Here is a 19,108-nt window from a genome sequence, read left to right as displayed (position 1 = left end):
TATAGGGCAACAATACAATTAGTTGTACTGAAAATGCTACATGTTAATGTAAAAAAACAACAACCCAGAAACTGTATCTAAAGGTTTCAAGAAGTATAAACATGTTAATATTTCACTTTTCTAATCAATTTCCCAATAGAAATACCATCACCATGTTAATGTTGCCTTGTCTGGTCAATATCAATCCTTGAAAATACAACAATACAATACAGCTTATTCAACTGTACAAGAAGCAGATATTTGATGTTATAAAACAATGGCATTCAAATCATATAAGTTACAGATAAACAAGGTATAACTGGGTGCACTTATGTGGTGATTCATACATGAAATACCTCCATGAAAAATAAGCACAGAATATTGTAGCTGTTCAGTGTTTAAATACACTGTTCTAATACACTGAACAGTGTATTTAAACACTGTTCAGTGTTTAAATACAAGGAGAACGGAGGAGACTCAAATCCAAATGAAATACAGAAAATATTTAATGAATCTCTAGTCAGACTTGGTTTTCTGTAATAGCAAATCAATATAATCTTAAATGAAATTTAATAAATAGGAAGACTAATAAACAACCAGGACTGGCACGTCTTCATTTTCATTTACTTTCACTTTTACCCAAAGGTAAGCAAGTATCAACGCCTAACACAGAATACAGGAGAAAACAAGACTGGGGTCAAGGAAGGATATTATAAAATGTGTGGTCAGGGGTTCATGAGATGAGCTTTACACACGAGTGCAGAATCTCAAGGCCGTGTAGTTCTCGAAGTTTGCTCATGTGTCTGGAAAAGAAGAAAAAGTTTTGGGGGATTTTTTGCAAAAGAAAGTAGCAGTAATATATTCAGCTGGTTGGCATTCAATTATAACTACACTCGTGTGAGCTCAGGAACTGAAGACTAACACATCCTCAACACAGTCACACGCAAGTGCTTCAGCCTGGAGGAATATTTTAGTCTTTCTAGGAATAAAGAGACACGTTGTCGCTGCCGACTCCTATTATAAAGTGTACTATTCCAGTTGTACTTGCATAATCGCAGAGGTTCTATAGTGGATGATGGCCCACAGCGACACATCACTGCTTAGCTAAGAACGTGATCACTTTTTATTTATATCCTCGTGGATTTATGAGTAGATGGATGTTCATACTCAAATTTCACTCTTCAGTGAGAGTCAGAGAAACAATATTTAACCTAACATGTTCCAGATCCTTAGAAGGGCTTTCTTCTCATTTATTTTACAGACTGTTAAAAAAACATTAATTTCTCCCAAATATTTATAAAATCCTCAAATAATGCTACTCCAAAAAAGAGCTCGTTAAACTCATTAAATAATTGATAGCTAAATTTTATGATTTCTTTGCAAAAGTAGTGCTTTAAGCTGCTGGTTTAAAGGTCATTCAAAGATGAAAAAAAAAATCCAAAGTAGAAAATATTTTTCAGTGTTATCACAGGCTTCCAAAAAGTTATAAAGTTAAGTCATTTTAGTTATTTTTAAACTGAACTGTTAAATAGCCATGTTATATTTTTACCGAAATTTTCAGTGAAAACACTACGTAGGCTACTTTTTTGCTTACGTTTAACTTTTGCTGTGCCGCTGGATATAATGCTGTGACACTACTATTACACTATAATGTTGCTGTTGCTGGGTTCTTGTTTCAGTAGATTTGCACTTCAAATTAGGCTGTGCCTCATCATTACAGCAGGAAAAGAAGGATTTATTTACTTACACTGAAATAAATGCTACTGCCTGCAAGCTGCAAGCATCAGTAACGGAGCCATTATTTTTTTCTGTATCATCAAAAATATACTTTTCATGAATTTCTTGAAATATTGTGATATAATATTTAGGCTATATCTCTTACCTCTACTATCAATGCTCAGTGTTGGGAAGGTTACCCTTAAAACATATTCACTACAGATTACAGAATACATGCCCCAAAATGTATTTTGTAACGAATTCTGTAACGTTACTCAATGTTACTCTGAAAACTTTGGATTACTTAATATATTATCATGTTTTTTACAACTACATGAATGTACTATTGCTGTGTGATTTATTACTATTACTGAAGGCTACTCACCATACCAATACCAACTAGATTTTTAAATCTTAATATAAATGAGTAACAGTAGGGTGGACATTAGGTAAGGCTGCACTTTTTGCAGCGATCTCATATAGAAAACTATTCCGCGGGTATATAAAACAGGTCCGCAGCTCTGAACCATAGTAAAGGGACCTCTGGCTAATGCATCGGGTTCAGTGTCGGGCTCGTAGCCGAAAACTGGCTTCACTTTGTTGTCTGGGTCAACTTTGCTAGCGAGAGACAGAGAGAGGCGTTGAAGGGCTGCTCCAATGGAACTTATTGTTTTGCAGGAAAACACGAACACAGCGTACAGTCGAGTCTTAATCCAGTCTTTAAATCTGACGTCATTAGCCGTGCCTGGGCCCAAACTCCGCTGTCACACGATCAGTGCGGCAACACTGAGAGTTAAAAACTGTCTAAATCCTTTCATCTGTAATAAAATGATCAGGGTTACTGCTCTACCAGGTGTAACAATTACGTTTAACATCCAGGCATCCATGAAAACCAATTTAACGGGGTTAAAAGTTAGGTCATTTATAAACTATATTGACTAAACTATTACTAATAAACTTTGATATACGTGACTATCAATAAGAGTGAATATGGCTGGTTGACATAAGACCTGCTAGTAAATATATTAAAATGCCACCTAGGAAGCGTGTAATGTCCGGGAGCAACATGGCATCAGCTTCAAAGCAATACGTGGTGAGCGACTTGGTTCTATTGTTTACGTGGCTTTATCGATTAGGGTGAGAGGGTACCTGGGTTCACATCGACACAACTTCCCAAGAGCTATTGCTGCATTTTGCTGCACAGCTGTCCTCTTAGCATCTCCTGCAGCGTGCTGCAGCAGCAACAGCACAATATCAGTGCCCAGCAGGTCACTGGCAACTCCCTCCAAATCAAGGCAGTGGGCCAAGCACAGGGCTGCATTTCCTGAGACCATCTCGTCACAGCTGGAGCTCAGCAAACGACGTATTATAGACAATTCTGTGTGAAATAGTAAATGAAAGGCAATTAGGATGTATATTAAATATATTTAAATACACCTAAAGAATTTTTTTAAAAATCAGTGGATGTAGTATTTACTGTCCTCATATGTGAATCAACACACACATGCACACACTTTATTTGAATATTAGGTCAGCACTCAAATTATATTCATGGACTAATGAAGGAGCTTGTTAAAACCAACACGTCAATCATTCCTCACTTTTATCAGAGTTCACCAGCTTCTCCCGTGCCAAGTGACTGGCAGCAGTGCACACTGTCAAAGTCTTAATGGCATACTTAGTGGCAGTCTGCCCGGCTCCCTGGGTAGGCAAGCACAAAAATAACAATGACATTAAAACCAGCAGAAAGAATGTGGATAAACATTAAATTTATGGTGACAGTCAGAGGTCACGTGAAATATGAAGAAAAACTGTCTTTTAGTGGAATTACGGCAAATATGTATATATAGAGAAAATTTGGGTCTCTGGCTTTGTTGCATTTTGTGTTGCTTTGATGATACATGATACAAAACATGAATGCACAAGACAAATAACCAAGCTCACAAATAAGCAACGAATTCGGGGCAAGTAGTTGCATGCGCTACTATGAAATGAATATGTGTTATACAATGACATCTTTCAACAAGAAGAAGCAGATAACTATGGTGACATTTGAGCAGTAGATTAGTGTTCACAGTTACCACCTTCAGGAGCCTGCACATGGTTTTGACCATTTCCCTTTGGATAACATGCTGAACGGCTTGTGAGGACTGGGGTAGGACAGTGCTTAGCACACCTGTGGCTCTCTGGAGAACAATGAAGAATTCTGGCATTAGAAAATGAAATAATACAAGACTGAAAAAAGTAGAGGCTTGAAAAACAAAGCAGAGAATTTGGATAGCAGATTATCAAAAAACTGCTATGGGGCAAGGAAAACTAGCAGAAAAAAAACATTTGAAGAAAAAGGGTGTTTTCAGAAAATAATAAAAATAAGGCTATTACAAACTGGAAACTCATTGCAGGTTAAAATGTCTAAATTGCACTGTATTATCCAGGATTTTGAAAGCACAGTTTAATATTTTGAAGATACAAACTACACAATATGTGGGTGTGCAGTAGACAAAATAGAACAAAAGTGATGAAAAAAATTTTTCCTTCTTTTCTCTTTGTTTGCCGACACAAAGAAGGTTATTCTTAACAACAAATTAGGACCAGACTGGGTTTCAGGCTGCAGTCAGCTTGGTCTAAAGCCACTACTATATCTATATTATTGCTAATATATGTTGTAATATATCTATATCACTAAGGCACTTCTGGATGGATGCAAACTGCATTTCGTTGCCCTGTACCTGTGCATGTGCAATGACGATAAAGTTGAATTCTAATTCTATTCTATTCTACTGGCAATAATGTGAATAATGCATCTTTAAAAACTTTGAAGGGTGTTTTGAAGAAATTATTACTTAATATTTTACCATAAAGACAACTTTCTAATGCTTTAAAGCAAATGTTAACTGTCGTTTCCAACGTATAATTGGAACATACATGCTCATTACAGATCCTCTCAGCAAAGCTAATATATATAATATATAATGTACAAAATAGCAACACAATAATAGTAATAATAAAGGTGGTGCATGACAACATAACACCCGCATGGATGGCTGGACCCAAGGTCTCCCAGCAGAATATTGTCCAAAGTATCACAGTGCTTGCTTTTTTCCCATAGTGCATCCTGGTGCTGGGTGTTCCCAAGGTAAGTGCACCCAGCCATCTACCACGTGATGTAAAAGAAAAAACATGATGCATCAGACCAGGTCACCTTCTTCCACTGCTCCGAGGTCCCGTTCTGATGCTCACAAGCCCAATGTCAGAGCTTTGGCGATGGGCATGAGTCAGCATGGGCCCCCTTACTGGTCTGCTGCAACAAAATGTGATGCGCTGTGTATTCTGACACCTTTCTTTCAGAACCAGCATTAACTTGTTCAGTAACAGTAGCTTGTCTGTTGAGCTGAACCCCATGGGCTAGCCTTTGCTCCCCACATGCATTATTGAGCCTTAGCCATGCTTGACTCTGTCACCTGTTCACCAGTGATCCTTAGTTAGACCTTTTGATCGATATTTTTAGAGATGCTGTGATACAGTCGTCAAGCCACAACTTGGCTTTTGTCAAACTCACTCAAATCCTTACGCTTACCCATTTTTCCAGCTTCTAAAACATCAACCTTGACAATAATAGCTGATATATCCCACTCAATATCCCACTCACTAAAAGGAGCCATGATGAAGAAATAATGAGTGCTGTACACTTCACACGTCCATGGTCATAATGTTATGCCTGATCAATCTATATTCTTTGTTAAGGTTAAAGTCTTCAGAGTGCTGGAGCATAAGCTTTACTCACAGTTATGATTCCCTCGTCGTTATGCCTCAGGAGATCCACACAGGAGTCGCAGAGTGAAACAGAAAGCTCCTTCAAACAGCCACAGATGGAAAAGTGGATAATCCAATTTTCACATTCAATTCACCTTTAAATAGGTGTCACAACAAATAATTGCTCTTTCTGCTTCCTTTCCCATTGGCTTTTATTCTTTTCTTTTTTTTGATATAGTCTAATCTATCAATCTTATTTTATTACTATTAATGAATTTTGTAGTAAGAATGTTGTTCCTCAAGTTGTCAGGAAAAAAGTCAGAGAACCTGAGAACTTACCTGGATAACAGGGGAGGTGACGGTTGAAAGGTTCATAATCAAGCCAAGTAAAGGGTAGAGGATCTCTCTGTATTCAGATGCAATGCATGTCCTCTGTGTGGAGAGAGAATAAAACCCTCCACTAAATAATAAGCAGACATCTTTTCTGTCTCATTGTGACAACACTATAGAAGACATTTAATTTCTTTGGCATATGACGTCAACACAATGAATAGCAATTTGCACTTTTCTAAAGAAAGAGACAAATGTGTAACCATTACTAACAACAGCAACCAGAAAGGCCTTCCAACAATCAGGATCATGAGCAAGCTTGTGACGAATGACGTCATCTCTAGCCAGACAGCCGAGACCTGATATCAGTGACGGAAGTATATGTTGATTGGACGTGTTGAAATTTTTCTGAAAAATACAGGAAACACTTGAGTACTTTTTCCACATGCACACAAATTGCATATAAAGTGAACCAGTAATTGCATATATTACCAGTATTGTTGTAACTGGCAGAATGACTGAGTCTGTCAAAACATCTCTCAACTGAATACAAAACCTGCAAGAGAAAAAAAAATAACACACACACATATATATATATATATATATATATATATATATATATATATACATATATATATATATATATATATATATATATATATATATATATATATATATATATATATATATATATATATATATATATATATTAAAAAACATGTCTGCTACAAATGCAAAGCAGGATTTGTCTGAGTATAAATATGGAAAATGACAGAAGGTCTTCTACTGTCACACTGAAGTAGCAAATTGACAATATCCTGTGTGCTGTTTTTACAATGGGAATAAAGTCAAAGGTGAGAGAATGATGTCAGGTTAAGTTATACACAGCCATGCATGACAGAAGAAAGCAAATCAAGAACTTCAAGAAACGAAAACTGTGTATAACCTCAAAGGAGGGGACCTCTTTCCAAGCTGAACAGTTGAGTCCAGTGACTTATCTTCGAACCCTAGAGCCTCACCAATTGTAAATACTCCCCAAATGCACAAAATGTCCAAGTCATACAAGAGATACAGGACAATTCAATTTAGTGGTCAAACAGCACTGACTGTCATGTCTCTGAAGACTGTCACTCATCCACATCAAAGGCAGTAAAAGTCGGATGGATTTGCTGTGAGCTTTGTATCTGCACTGCACAGTCATTTTCCCTTTAATTCAATACTAAAGGTTAAGAATGCTGTATGATATCTATACTGCTTATATGTACAGTGGGGCAAAAAAGTATTTAGTCAGCCACCGATTGTGCAAGTACCCCCACCTAAAATGATGACAGAGGTCAGTAATTTGCACCAGAGGTACACTTCAACTGTGAGAGACAGAATGTGAAAAAAAAATCCATGAATCCACATGGTAGGATTTGTAAAGAATTTATTGGTAAATCAGGGTGGAAAATAAGTATTTGGTCAATAACAAAAATACAACTCAATACTTTGTAACATAACCTTTGTTGGCAATAACAGAGGTCAAACGTTTACTATAGGTCTTTACCAGGTTTGCACACACAGTAGCTGGTATTTTGGCCCATTCCTCCATGCAGATCTTCTCGAGAGCAGTGATGTTTTGGGGCTGTCGCCGAGCAACACGGACTTTCAACTCCCGCCACAGATTTTCTATGGGGTTGAGGTCTGGAGACTGGCTAGGCCACTCCAGGACTTTCAAATGCTTCTTACGGAGCCACTCCTTTGTTGCCCGGGCGGTGTGTTTTGGATCATTGTCATGTTGGAAGACCCAGCCTCGTTTCATCTTCAAAGTTCTCACTGATGGAAGGAGGTTTTGGCTCAAAATCTCACGATACATGGCCCCATTCATTCTGTCCTTAACACGGATCAGTCGTCCTGTCCCCTTGGCAGAAAAACAGCCCCATAGCATGATGTTTCCACCCCCATGCTTCACAGTAGGTATGGTGTTCTTGGGATGCAACTCAGTATTCTTCTTCCTCCAAACACGACGAGTTGAGTTTATACCAAAAAGTTCTACTTTGGTTTCATCTGACCACATGACATTCTCCCAATCCTCTGCTGTATCATCCATGTGCTCTCTGGCAAACTTCAGACGGGCCTGGACATGCACTGGCTTCAGCAGCGGAACACGTCTGGCACTGCGGGATTTGATTCCCTGCCGTTGTAGTGTGTTACTGATGGTGACCTTTGTTACTTTGGTCCCAGCTCTCTGCAGGTCATTCACCAGGTCCCCCCGTGTGGTTCTGGGATCTTTGCTCACCGTTCTCATGATCATTTCGACCCCACGGGATGAGATCTTGCGTGGAGCCTCAGATCGTGGGAGATTATCAGTGGTCTTGTATGTCTTCCATTTTCTGATGATTGCTCCCACAGTTGATTTTTTCACACCAAGCTGCTTGCCTATTGTAGATTCACTCTTCCCAGTCTGGTGCAGGTCTACAATACTTTTCCTGGTGTCCTTCGAAAGCTCTTTGGTCTTGGCCATGGCGGAGTTTGGAGTCTGACTGTTTGAGGCTGTGGACAGGTGTCTTTTATACAGATGATGAGTTCAAACAGGTGCCATTCATACAGGTAACGAGTGGGGGACAGAAAAGCTTCTTACAGAAGACGTTACAGGTCTGTGAGAGCCAGAGATTTTCCTTGTTTGAGGTGACTAAATACTTATTTTCCACCCTGATTTACGAATAAATTCTTTACAAATCCTACCATGTGAATTCATGGATTTTTTTTTCACATTCTGTCTCTCACAGTTGAAGTGTACCTCTGGTGCAAATTACTGACCTCTGTCATCATTTTGAGTGGGGGAACTTGCACAATCGGTGGCTGACTAAATACTTTTTTGCCCCACTGTATACTACACTAAAATAGCGTCTTTAAGTTGAAGTCGATCAGAAGCAGAGCAGCCTTGGCTTTAATGAGTGTAGTAATTAAGGCTTGGATAACACATTATTATTTCTCTCTAGACTTCTGCTGATACAGGTAGATCAGTGCTAGGCAAACAGGAGTGTCCTGTAGGCCTTGTTTCTGTTTTATTAGTTTGTAAAGACTGCGTGAAGTGATCATGACTTGAGTATTTTGTTGGGTTAGTAATGAATCATACCGGCTTTCTGTTGCAAAGTTCTGCAGAATGTTGACCGCTGTGTTCTCCTGCTGCTTCTTTGGCTTTGAGACGCACACCATGAGGTTCCTCACTAACCTTTACATTCAGATAAGAGCAAAGGCAGATAAACAAAGAGAGAGGGAGAAGATATTACTAAAGGAAATTAATATTTTGTTCCCACATAATGATGGCATTTAGCCTGGGACCAACAACTGGGATAATAATGCCAGAAATACTTTGACAATAAAAATCGCTCTTTTTACATTTTCTGAAAATCTGCTCAGCCGCAGGTATACGGGTAGCAAAACAAATTGTTTGGGCTGCTCAGAGTTAACAGAGCAATGACAGAACAAAAGTTCTTGAAATATCATTAAAATGATGTCGCACCTGGAGTGACAATAACAAACATATTACCCGAGGCTAGACTAAAGTCCCTCCACTGCAGGGAGGAGGTAAAAGAGCATTACTGTTTCTGTCTATATAATATATAATTCCCTGTCCCTGCAAAGCGATTGACTATGGTGGACAATAACTGAATCTTCACTCCAACTGAGTCATCGCTAGTGGAATCTCCCGACAACATAAAGTAATATCTTACATGTTCAAATCAAGGCTCTCAATGGCCAAATGTCTGCCACGTGGTATCTCTGAGTACACCGACAGCAGTGCCAGACATTCTTTCGCCACTTCATCATGCTCCGATGAAGCCAAATGAACAATGGACTGTGTGGCGACCGGACATGTCATCAACAGCTTCTGGTTTTCATCTGAAAGCAGTGGAAAAACAAAGAAGAATAAAGAGACAGATACACTAGACACAGTGGTCCCATTGTCAGTTCCCAGTAAACAACAACCTAGTTTTAATGAATTTAGCATTGTATTATTAATCCTATGTTGATAATGAAGGTATTTATATTACAAATACACAGTGTGTAAAAATGATCAAGGCTTGCACAAAATGCTAGACATTCCATGTGTCACCCATCTTAAGCACAAAAAACATGTTCAACAAAATACTGACAAGATGTGCATAAAGACCACAATACTAATTTAGAGGTCAACAGTATTGTTTTCTTATTTTCCTTCTAAATCGGTGACAGTAAAATGATACATGGACAGACACTGAAGTGTACCTCAGTTGTCAACATACCATTTCCACAACAAACTCTCCTCCATATTTTAAAAACAGACACACACAGCTCACGACTCTCTGGATCATTTGTTTTCTCCAACAGGCAACTGCAGAGAAATTATACAAGCAATGTGAGTATGTCAGTAAACATAAAACCCAGTTGCCAAAGACAACATAGCTGATAATTTTATATGAAACAACCCTACTGCAGAACAGTGTTTATTTTTTTAAAAAGGCACTCACAAAAAAAATATTCATTCATTTTTTAGATTCAGCTATATATGTAAAAGTGAAGAGCTTGAAAGACACCTTGAAATAAAAATACTATATTTAGCATAAAATGTAACTTTGAAGAACTCTAGACCTTTTTTCCTGCTTATCTTTAACTCTCAGAAATGACCAAGAGCACCCAAACTCAGAGTGCCCCTTCAATTTGTGATTAGGACAGGCCACAATGGCACTGGCTTTTCCTGCTTCGTGGCTCACATAGGTGTTAGGTGATTTATCTGGCTCACACCAGCAGCCTTACTGAGTATTTCCGTCAAGCTCAGACTGCAGTTTCTTTGCACCCTCTGCTTCCTGGACACTGTGTCCCAGCTTGAAAAAGGATATTGCTAACAATGGACTACATTGAAAGCATGTGACAAGTTAATAATAACCTTACTGATCTGAAACGAGGGAGTCATAATTTGTATCTTGTACAAAAACACAACCTCTTTCTGGGACAGAACGGGGGCCATTGCTTATTTCAGCACTCATCTCAATCTCTAGTGTGATCATCTTTTCTTCTCTGGGCTTTCATAGAAACAGCTGAGGAGGGAGAGGGGGCGGTGAATGATCTCTCGAGTTTATGCCATCATTGTCTCTGTATGCCCCTGCCTCTAAGTCCATCTGTCAAAGCTCCACCGAGGGCTGACTGCTACCTCTCCCTCTGGTCTCCTTACCTTCTCACCGTGACATTGCTGGCGATGATACTAAAGCCATTGTTCAGCCTGAAAAGGGTCTGCCCTGTACCTGTTTGAAGAGAACAATATATGGTGTAAGAAGACGGAAAGCAGTGGAACATCATCAGGCAGCTTAGAGATTTTGCAGACGCACCTTTTTCACTGGCTGATTTACAGTCAAGGGCAGGAATGAAAAATACATAAAACATGTTAAGAGACTAAGGCAAAGTAAGAAACAGTTTATTATCTAATACCAAAGAAGACGAAGTAAAGCAGAGCAGTGAAGGAGTACTTTTAGGGGGAAAAGCTTGTAATGTCAGCCCTGCTGAGATCCTTTCAGTCGTAAGTTATGTAAGTTTTGCCCTTTTCTGTTGAATGGCACTGTAAGACAGGCATTATATCATTTGACATGACACTTTTATTCTTCTAATGAAGAAAAAAGTGAAATTTGATAAGAGATGTTTGCCATTTGGCAGACAATACCCAGGGCAACATAACATCCTATGTTACAAACAGTCATACAAGTTAACAAAAAAAAGAAAGAAGAAGAAGTAGAGAGAGTTACCATTTCATTTTGATGTGCTTTACCTTCTTATGGTTTGCTGAGTGGTGAACTTTAAACATTATTAGTTTCATCAGCCTTGCCCCTGCAGTCAAAATACCTGAAAATTTACAATGCAGGTAGCAGAACACTCGATGCACTTCATTACCACGTCATTGCCACATGTTTAAAGTATAAGTAGACAAAAAAACAAACTTCAGATGGAGCCACTGACCTTGGCGAGTTATACTGTTACAGTGCTGCTATTGAATAAAAAAAACTGCCATTTTTGCCTTGTGGCAATAACTAAAAAGAGTTACATTAGTAGCATGGACTTTCAAAGTTATTTGGCAGGTCAAAAACATTCACAAAAATATCACCAGCTCAAATAGGAAGGGTGAATCACCCAGTGAAGTTCAATTACTCCCTGTCCACAGTGGCCCCTTTTCAGACTGCAGAGGACTTGGTAAACATATCGGTTATTTTTCAGCCTGAGTGTATCATTGTCAAACAGGAACATGGGGTGAAATAGTGGTTGGCCGCCCAATTCCCTACTTCACCCAAGAAGAAATCAGGCCCATAAGAGTGTGTTCCTGCCTATCTAAAACCTTGAGAAACAAGCTCTGTGCTACCACCAAGCAAAAGGAATTAGATATGTTTCTTTTCAACAGCTCACTTCTTGCACTGAAATGTATATAAACATGCCATTTTGAGGCCCATGTCCATGGAGAGTGCCCGGGGCCAGGCTGTCACAAATCTAGTGTGTCAATGGAGAAGTTCCAACATTCAGTAGTGACCGACAGGACAGAGTGAAATAATGCTGCTGAGCTTAGTAAATGGACAAGTTCTATCGTGGATGCTTTGTTAAATATTGCACTAAAGCTGCTCCACCAGGCACAGTAAAACAAAAAGGAAAAAAAAAACTTCTGTCTGTACTAGACGCTAAAGAAAGTTTCAGAGTGGCAATTCCAGGATTTTTATATAAGGAAATCCTGAAAAGAACCAGTGAAGAAGAAATGAAAGATTTTCACAGAAGTGGCACTGCACAAAAGCCTGAAAATTATTTATTGAATAACAGTTTCACATGTAAAGGTGGATATATCATTTCACTGTTGAGGGACAATAAACAGGAAAATTTTTCAGTTTCTAACAAAAGTACTGTTGCTTTATATGTAGAGTTATAAGAAAAATAATATTTTCACAAGACTCTGCAGACTGGGCAGTCCTGTGAAAAAACAATAATTCAATAGCTTGCATGTTGCTTTCGTTGATTGAGATGAGGTTTTCTCGTGGTAACCCTTCCAGACAGTAAAATTTTTCTAATTTTACTGTCATGAAATTTAACATTTAACATGCTAGTAATGCTCTCGGATGTAGCTATCAAGCTTCTTGCAAGTTACAGGACTGCACAGAGGTCCTGAAAACTTTCTTTTTCGTGACTATATATAGAGGATTTCAGCACTGCTATGATTAATTCTCTTCTATTTTAACTGAGCCAGCATCCTGACAAAATAAATAAACACAAATAACACAAACACAGCAGCAACTGAGGTAGATGTAGTTTTTCAAAGAAAGCAAACCTCTGATCTCTATACCATCAACATCTAAAAGTACAGAACATTACGAGGCATGTCGAAAAAAATACTTAAGTTTTAAACATACTGTAACGGTGTTTTTAATGAAGCAATTCATTGTTTATTTATAGATTCAAGAACAAAACTGCATCACTCTACAAGCAGGATGAAAAAGGAATATACAGTACTTAAAATTAATGAATTATTTTTTTAATTAACCAATATCTTGATTAGACATGTCTCTGGTAGAAAACACAAAAAATAGCTGGAAATTCAATCATTTAAGAAAATATTTGATTTAAAATAAAAGTGAAAATGCATTTGGACACATGCCCTTGGCCAATATGGAATCTGGATTGATATTAATGCACTGATCATTATTAAATAAACTAAGGAACAATGTCTGGCACGTCTTTCATTTTACATTAACGTCTGCGAAGCTGATACTTAATGGACATCAGCCACCATTTACACACTTGCTCCACTGTCACTGGTACCAAAGACTAATGGTGCAGGACTTCATGGATGGTAAGCATTTAACCTACCATGAAGCAATCCTGCAAAACTTAAAAAAGCATTTTTGTAATTAGCACAAGCTTTTAGAGCATATTATTGTAATCTCTTTTTCTGCTTCAAGTCTTCTTATCCAATCTAGCCTGAAATCCGTTTTTTGTTGTTGTTTGTTTGTTTGTTTGTTTGTTTGTTTGTTTGTCATAAAACCAACAAATAGGTGCACCGGAGACGCAGTCTACCAAGAAAAAACTGAAAACAGTGATTAAAGGAGAAACACAATTGTTTGAACACTCACAGTCAGTAAGTGCTTGTGACAGAATCTCCAATCCTCCGCAGTAGTAGAGGGCAATCTGACCGGGTTTTGACAGCTTCTCCAACAGCTCCACCACTGTTGTGGCCTTCCTCTTCCCCTTGTCAAACTCTTCCCTTGCCTTTATCTCCTGAGTCTCTTTCTCCTTTCCCAAATCAACCTGGGTCAGGTATTCTGCAAAGGAGAACAAAAGAGAATGGAGAAGCAAGAAGAGAAAGTAAGTTATTCCATAGCAGTAAGTGCAGCTGCCCCTATCTGAGAAGAGTCTCCTGTGGTGCATCTGTCAACCTGGCATGACTACCACACCCACCACCTGCTATTAATATTCACTCAAATAGAAAGAGGTCACTTGCCAATGTATAAGAAATGTATTGGTACATCACATATGACCTAATAGCCCAAATAAGAAAATAGCAAAATCAGTGTAAAACACTGAACTTGATGCATCATATGCATTAAAGTAACAAAGTGCAGGAAGGTTAGGTTCTATCTGGGAATAAAACAAAATAGAGCACAGTGCTAGTTCAGATAAACCAGGTCAGGCCACATAATCCCAGGTCACATCAGCTTAGGTCTCAGCTGGTATCATTATATGAATCTGATCATCAAATCTGGTACAGGTCCCACTACTTAAGTTGCTTTAGTTAGCCTAAAGTCAATTTGCCTCAGGAAGTCACACTGCAACCCACCTCCACTCAAGCTCCTCCTTTTCAAACTATTTCTGATCTAACCAGTGTCTAATCTTTGGTCACTGACAGGATAAGACATGAGGATGTCTCACTGCTGCTCTTCCTGCCTCAGTCATTGTGCACATACCATATGTGTTAGGGGCAGGGACTTCCAATAATGTGTGTAAAAGTAGGGCCCCAAGAAAGGACTCATACTGACTCATACAGTTCAAATCACAAGTTTTTAAACCCTTTCTATTCTTTTACATACAACTCTACTCTTTTGGCCTGGTAAGCATTTTGCCATCTTACCATCAGACTGAGAACAAAGAGTCCTGTATGCTAAAAAATACTGCTTAACCCTTTAATTACCTGATTAATATTTCATGTGGATGGATAGTTCATCACTTAAATGTATTTTTTTTTTTTTTAATCAAGGATGGCACAGCGGGGCCGTTTTAAGTACTGTCACCTCACAGCAGGAAGGTCCTGAATTCAAATCCACAATCCAGCTGATGCCTTTCTGTGTAGAGTTAGCATGTTCTCTCCCTCTGTGTGAATTCTCTCCAGGTAATCTGGCTTCCTCCCACAGACCAAAGGCATGCATGTTACAGTAGGTTAACTGGTGATTCTAAATTGGCCATAGGTGTGAATGTGAGTGTGAATGGTTGTCTGTCTCTATGTGTTAGCCCTGTGATAGACCGAGATAGACTCCCAGCTGCCACAGGGTGCTACCCTGGCAAGTGGAAGAAAATGAACGGATGCATTCTTCCTCTAACTGTCATGTTTTTGAGGAGTATGATGGCTTTATATTGTTAGGAAAACATATGACTCTTTTCACAGAATAATTAAGCAAAGTATAAAAAAAAACAAAATATTGTGGATGTTTTTCAAAGAAAAACGTAAATGTGTGCTGTACCCATCTTAAAACAGTTCTGGATGATACATGACCAAAGATGGTGATTTTCATTAATGGACCTTTTCCTAGCGTAGTCCATGGGAAATAGTTCTTTACCTTTCACTATTTTTTCCTTCCCAGGTTGAATTTCTTCTATCTTTTCAAAACAGCCTCTTGCCTAAAAAAAGAAAAAATGTTCTGCATCACTTTCTATATAATGTGTTTCAATCATGTACTAAAGACTCCAGAAGATTCTAGACTCAGCAGAGCTGGTATACAGTTTGCAAAAAGCTACAGTGCACTTTAATGTGATTCATACAATAAATCTTGCTTTACTGGTTATCTGTGTTAGATGTAATCCTATTTTGGAATAAATAAATTGAAATAATTTGAAATTAGATTTACAGATGATTACTGTGAGTCCACATTATCTTAATCAGAAACATATTTATAATTTCTTGAGAATTCTTATTATCTTTCTACTTCAGGCGTACAACTGTAATGAGAGGTATTCTTACTCACCTCGTTATATTTCTTCAATCCCAGATATGCTTTACCCATGTGTAGATAAGCCTTTATGCACCTCTCATTACACTGGCAGAAATGAAATAATCATGGGATTACTTAATAAACCTCTTCATCTACATAATGGTCGTTTAATGACTCCAGCACACTTGCACAGTAAGAAATAAATATTCAACCTGACTTTCAGACACACTGCACTGGAGAAAATTACATGAACAGTTTACAGAGCACATCTCCCACCCAAAAATTGTGTCTTTGACATTCTGGGGAAGCATAAAGAAAACATTATTCTGAGGATATTACCAAATTAAACCAGTTTTTCAAACATCCCAGTTTCTTTAGAGAATATTTCTAAACTGCTGGTGAGCTCACTAGACTTCAGTATAACATATGCGGCAGACCTTACCTTTAGGGCCCATTCACAGTCACTGACGGCCTCATTGTACTTTCCCAGTTTAATATAGGCCTACACAGATGTAAACATTAGACAGGACATTTTGAAAGGGAACATAATGATTTTATAATTTCACTGCAGATGGTAACAAAGATTCTAAATTTAAAATCTCTAAAGTTCTGTTTCACAGATGCCTAATGCACTCTGTGTCCACATAAACACACAAAAGCATCTCTGCTCTGTTTCCCCTTGAGAAAAAAGGGAAGTTTGTGTTTTCATTGTAAAGCATAGATTGAAGATATTTACTTGAGCTCTGTTTGTGTACAGCGGCTGCATATCTTTGATTTCAGCCAAACCATCGCTGTAATACTTTACAGCAGTTTCATAGTCTTCTTGAGCATAAGCTTCATTCCCTTTGTCCTTGAACGCTGCAGGGATGGATACAAGCAGTTACATTTAAAAAGGAAACACTGTCAGCTCAGCAGAGCAATGACTATAGAGAAATGCTCATCTACAACAGGTGAACCCTCTGAAGTCTGATTCATCACAGGTGATAACCCTAATCCTGTATTTTGGAGAAATGCAAACTGCAAAGACACACAAACAATAAAAATACATATATTTTGATTGCTTGGAGTTCGAATTAGACCTCTGAGGGTTTGGTAGCTAAGTTTCACAAACCGATAGCCTTTTTCACATTTGCAGCTTTCCGAACTCTCCTTTCTTCTGCATCCATCTCCATAATCTTCATGAAATTCTCTGATCAAAACAGAAATTAAAAAAATAATCTTAAGCATGAGTACTACAAAGGAGGAAATAGTCAAAAAAATCTCATTTTTAATGAGCACAGTATGAAGAGAGTTTGCACACCATTTAAATAAACAAAATCAAACCAACGCTGTCTGAGAAGCTCTGTTATTTTTAAACTGCAGTCGTTTTAGAAAGTCATTATTAGTAACTACACAGATCCAGACAGTGTGCAGAGTGTGTGTTTATAATGCAAAGAGGGTTCACACAAAGCTAGATATTCTCTATAAATAAGAGCCAGAGAAATTTAAAATCTGTTTTGCTTTCTCAGCCCCGAGCACAAGATTATTTTTCTTACTCATCATGAATTCAGTGTATGTTGTGTTAATTTCAATATTAGAAGATTCACACACAGGGGTGTGAGTTTTTTTACACATTTGAAGCTTAACTGTTAATGAGTTTTACCCCCGGGCGACTTGAAAAGAAGTGCCGGCTGAAAAGCTGTTTTAAATGGAATATCACATTCAGGGTGCTGGGTTCAGTGGGATGTCATCACAGCGCTTCTCAGTATATAAAAATACTGTACACTAGCCTAGAGAGTACTCCTATTTGCATATGTTTAAGCAGTAAAACTGATGATGTAATGCAAGTCCTTGGTGAGTTAAACAGTTAACAAGGCTCCTTGACTAAAGGGCCTCTAGACAAATCAACTCAAAGAACATCACTGATTTCGAGTCATTCATATCCTCTAATGCATGGTAGTTCATGGGAGGAATAAATCATTTATGTTCTTTATTAATTTATCTTTGAAAAATGGATACTAGTTTTTGCTTCTTTGGTTGAAATATTTCATTATTGGGCACAGTATCAGTGTGCTTTCAATCACTGCAACTGACAACCACAGAGACATTTATTTTCATTGTGGCTCACCTGGAGTTTCAGTCTGAGGAGTCTGTAAAAGAAGAAAAAAACAATTTAAAAAACAATAACAGTAGCAAAGAGGTCAAAACCTACTCACTGCTTAATGTACACCATGTTCTTTTTCTTAAAGAACAAGAGAGAACAAGGTGGATAACACAACAAGAAGCTGTTTGTAGTGTCTGTAGTGTTCCTGCCTGAGGGTCAGAGAGTGGATGAGAGACAGAGAAAGATACAAGGAGTTGTAGACTAAGACACATGCTGTTGACTGCATGCATGTCTTTACTATGGAAGGAGGGAGTGGCGGTGGGTTTGTGTTGACTGTCATCTTGTTGATTTTGGTTCTGCAGGGCTCTGCCAAGGAAGTGATGTAGCAATCAGCTTTTTCCATTGCTTTTTGTTGGGCTTCAGCATCAGAAGACCTTAGGTCCTCCACAAGCTGACCTGAAAAGAATTCAAAGAAACAGAGAGATCTTTTCCAAGAGGCTTTACTTTGGCATTTGAAATAGGGCTAAAAGTAAAGAAATAGCTCAACAATCTACACCTTCAAAACAAAGTTCCCAGTAGCACAGAAGTATACACTACATTTGCGTTTTGAGCTCAATATTTATTGAACACAATAGTTTTCTAGCATTTACAGCTAATTAACTTAGCAAAATGGGTACAAGAGAATAACTTTGTGTTAGCTAATATCGTTAGCAAACTATACTTCTACCATTACTCACTTATTTCATCAACATTCTTCAGAAAATTTTCGATGTCTTCAAGTTTCTCCATTGCGTGTTTGTCCGTTTTAAGCAGCTTTTGCTGGATTCTAAGACACGTGGCTCCGTTTTATCTCAGCAAGACGCTGAATGTACTTCTCCCTCAGGTTTCAGCGTTGAGTTACCATAGCAACGTGATGCCTTCAGGCCCGCCCGTAAACTACACATGTAAGCTATGTCATAAGAATGCCAAGAAGAAGCCGGAACAAACAGCGAAAGTAAATAACTGGGGCTTTTTAACTACACTACTTTTAGCTAACTACTCTGGGTTATAAATGCGGGAC

General features: G+C 38.3%; 1 protein-coding gene across 2 annotated transcripts; it reads right to left on the bottom strand.

Moving 5' to 3' along the window:
• Positions 1-22: 22 nt before the first annotated feature.
• Positions 23-18,960, bottom strand: ttc12 (tetratricopeptide repeat domain 12). 2 transcript variants are annotated; one of them, XM_026193539.2, is made up of 21 exons: positions 18,786-18,960; positions 18,347-18,504; positions 18,073-18,094; positions 17,077-17,154; positions 16,702-16,823; positions 16,408-16,467; positions 15,999-16,070; positions 15,594-15,654; positions 13,896-14,084; positions 10,973-11,042; positions 10,047-10,135; positions 9,495-9,663; positions 8,897-8,992; positions 6,271-6,334; positions 6,052-6,186; positions 5,788-5,880; positions 5,480-5,548; positions 3,780-3,881; positions 3,297-3,396; positions 2,845-3,073; positions 23-782 (listed from the first exon to the last, which is right to left on the bottom strand). In XM_026193539.2, exons 1-21 carry the CDS (start codon positions 18,835-18,837, stop codon positions 713-715), a joined length of 2,100 nt encoding a protein of 699 aa, XP_026049324.1. In that variant the 5' UTR covers positions 18,838-18,960; the 3' UTR covers positions 23-712. The 2 variants fall into 2 exon arrangements, with proteins under 2 accessions (XP_026049324.1, XP_080144724.1); XM_080288598.1 differs by having other exon boundaries at positions 6,052-6,334.
• Positions 18,961-19,108: the final 148 nt, after the last annotated feature.

This window comes from Astatotilapia calliptera, chromosome 14 (assembly GCF_964374335.1).
Source record: "Astatotilapia calliptera chromosome 14, fAstCal68.1, whole genome shotgun sequence".
In the NCBI taxonomy this organism is placed as follows: domain Eukaryota; kingdom Metazoa; phylum Chordata; class Actinopteri; order Cichliformes; family Cichlidae; genus Astatotilapia; species Astatotilapia calliptera.
The sequence above is the reverse complement of the archived record's forward strand: the minus strand, read 5'-3'. Positions and strand labels throughout refer to the sequence as shown.

Coding starts and splice junctions, on each gene's coding strand:
- ttc12 (XM_080288598.1), bottom strand. CDS start 18,837: ATGGAGAAACTTGAAGACATCGAAAATTTTCTGAAGAATGTTGATGAA. Junction 18,505..18,785: donor GAAGAATGTTGATGAAATAA/GTGAGTAATGGT, acceptor AATTCTTTTCAG/GTCAGCTTGTGGAGGACCTA. Junction 3,397..3,779: donor CCATGTGCAGGCTCCTGAAG/GTGGTAACTGTG, acceptor TTGCCTACCCAG/GGAGCCGGGCAGACTGCCAC.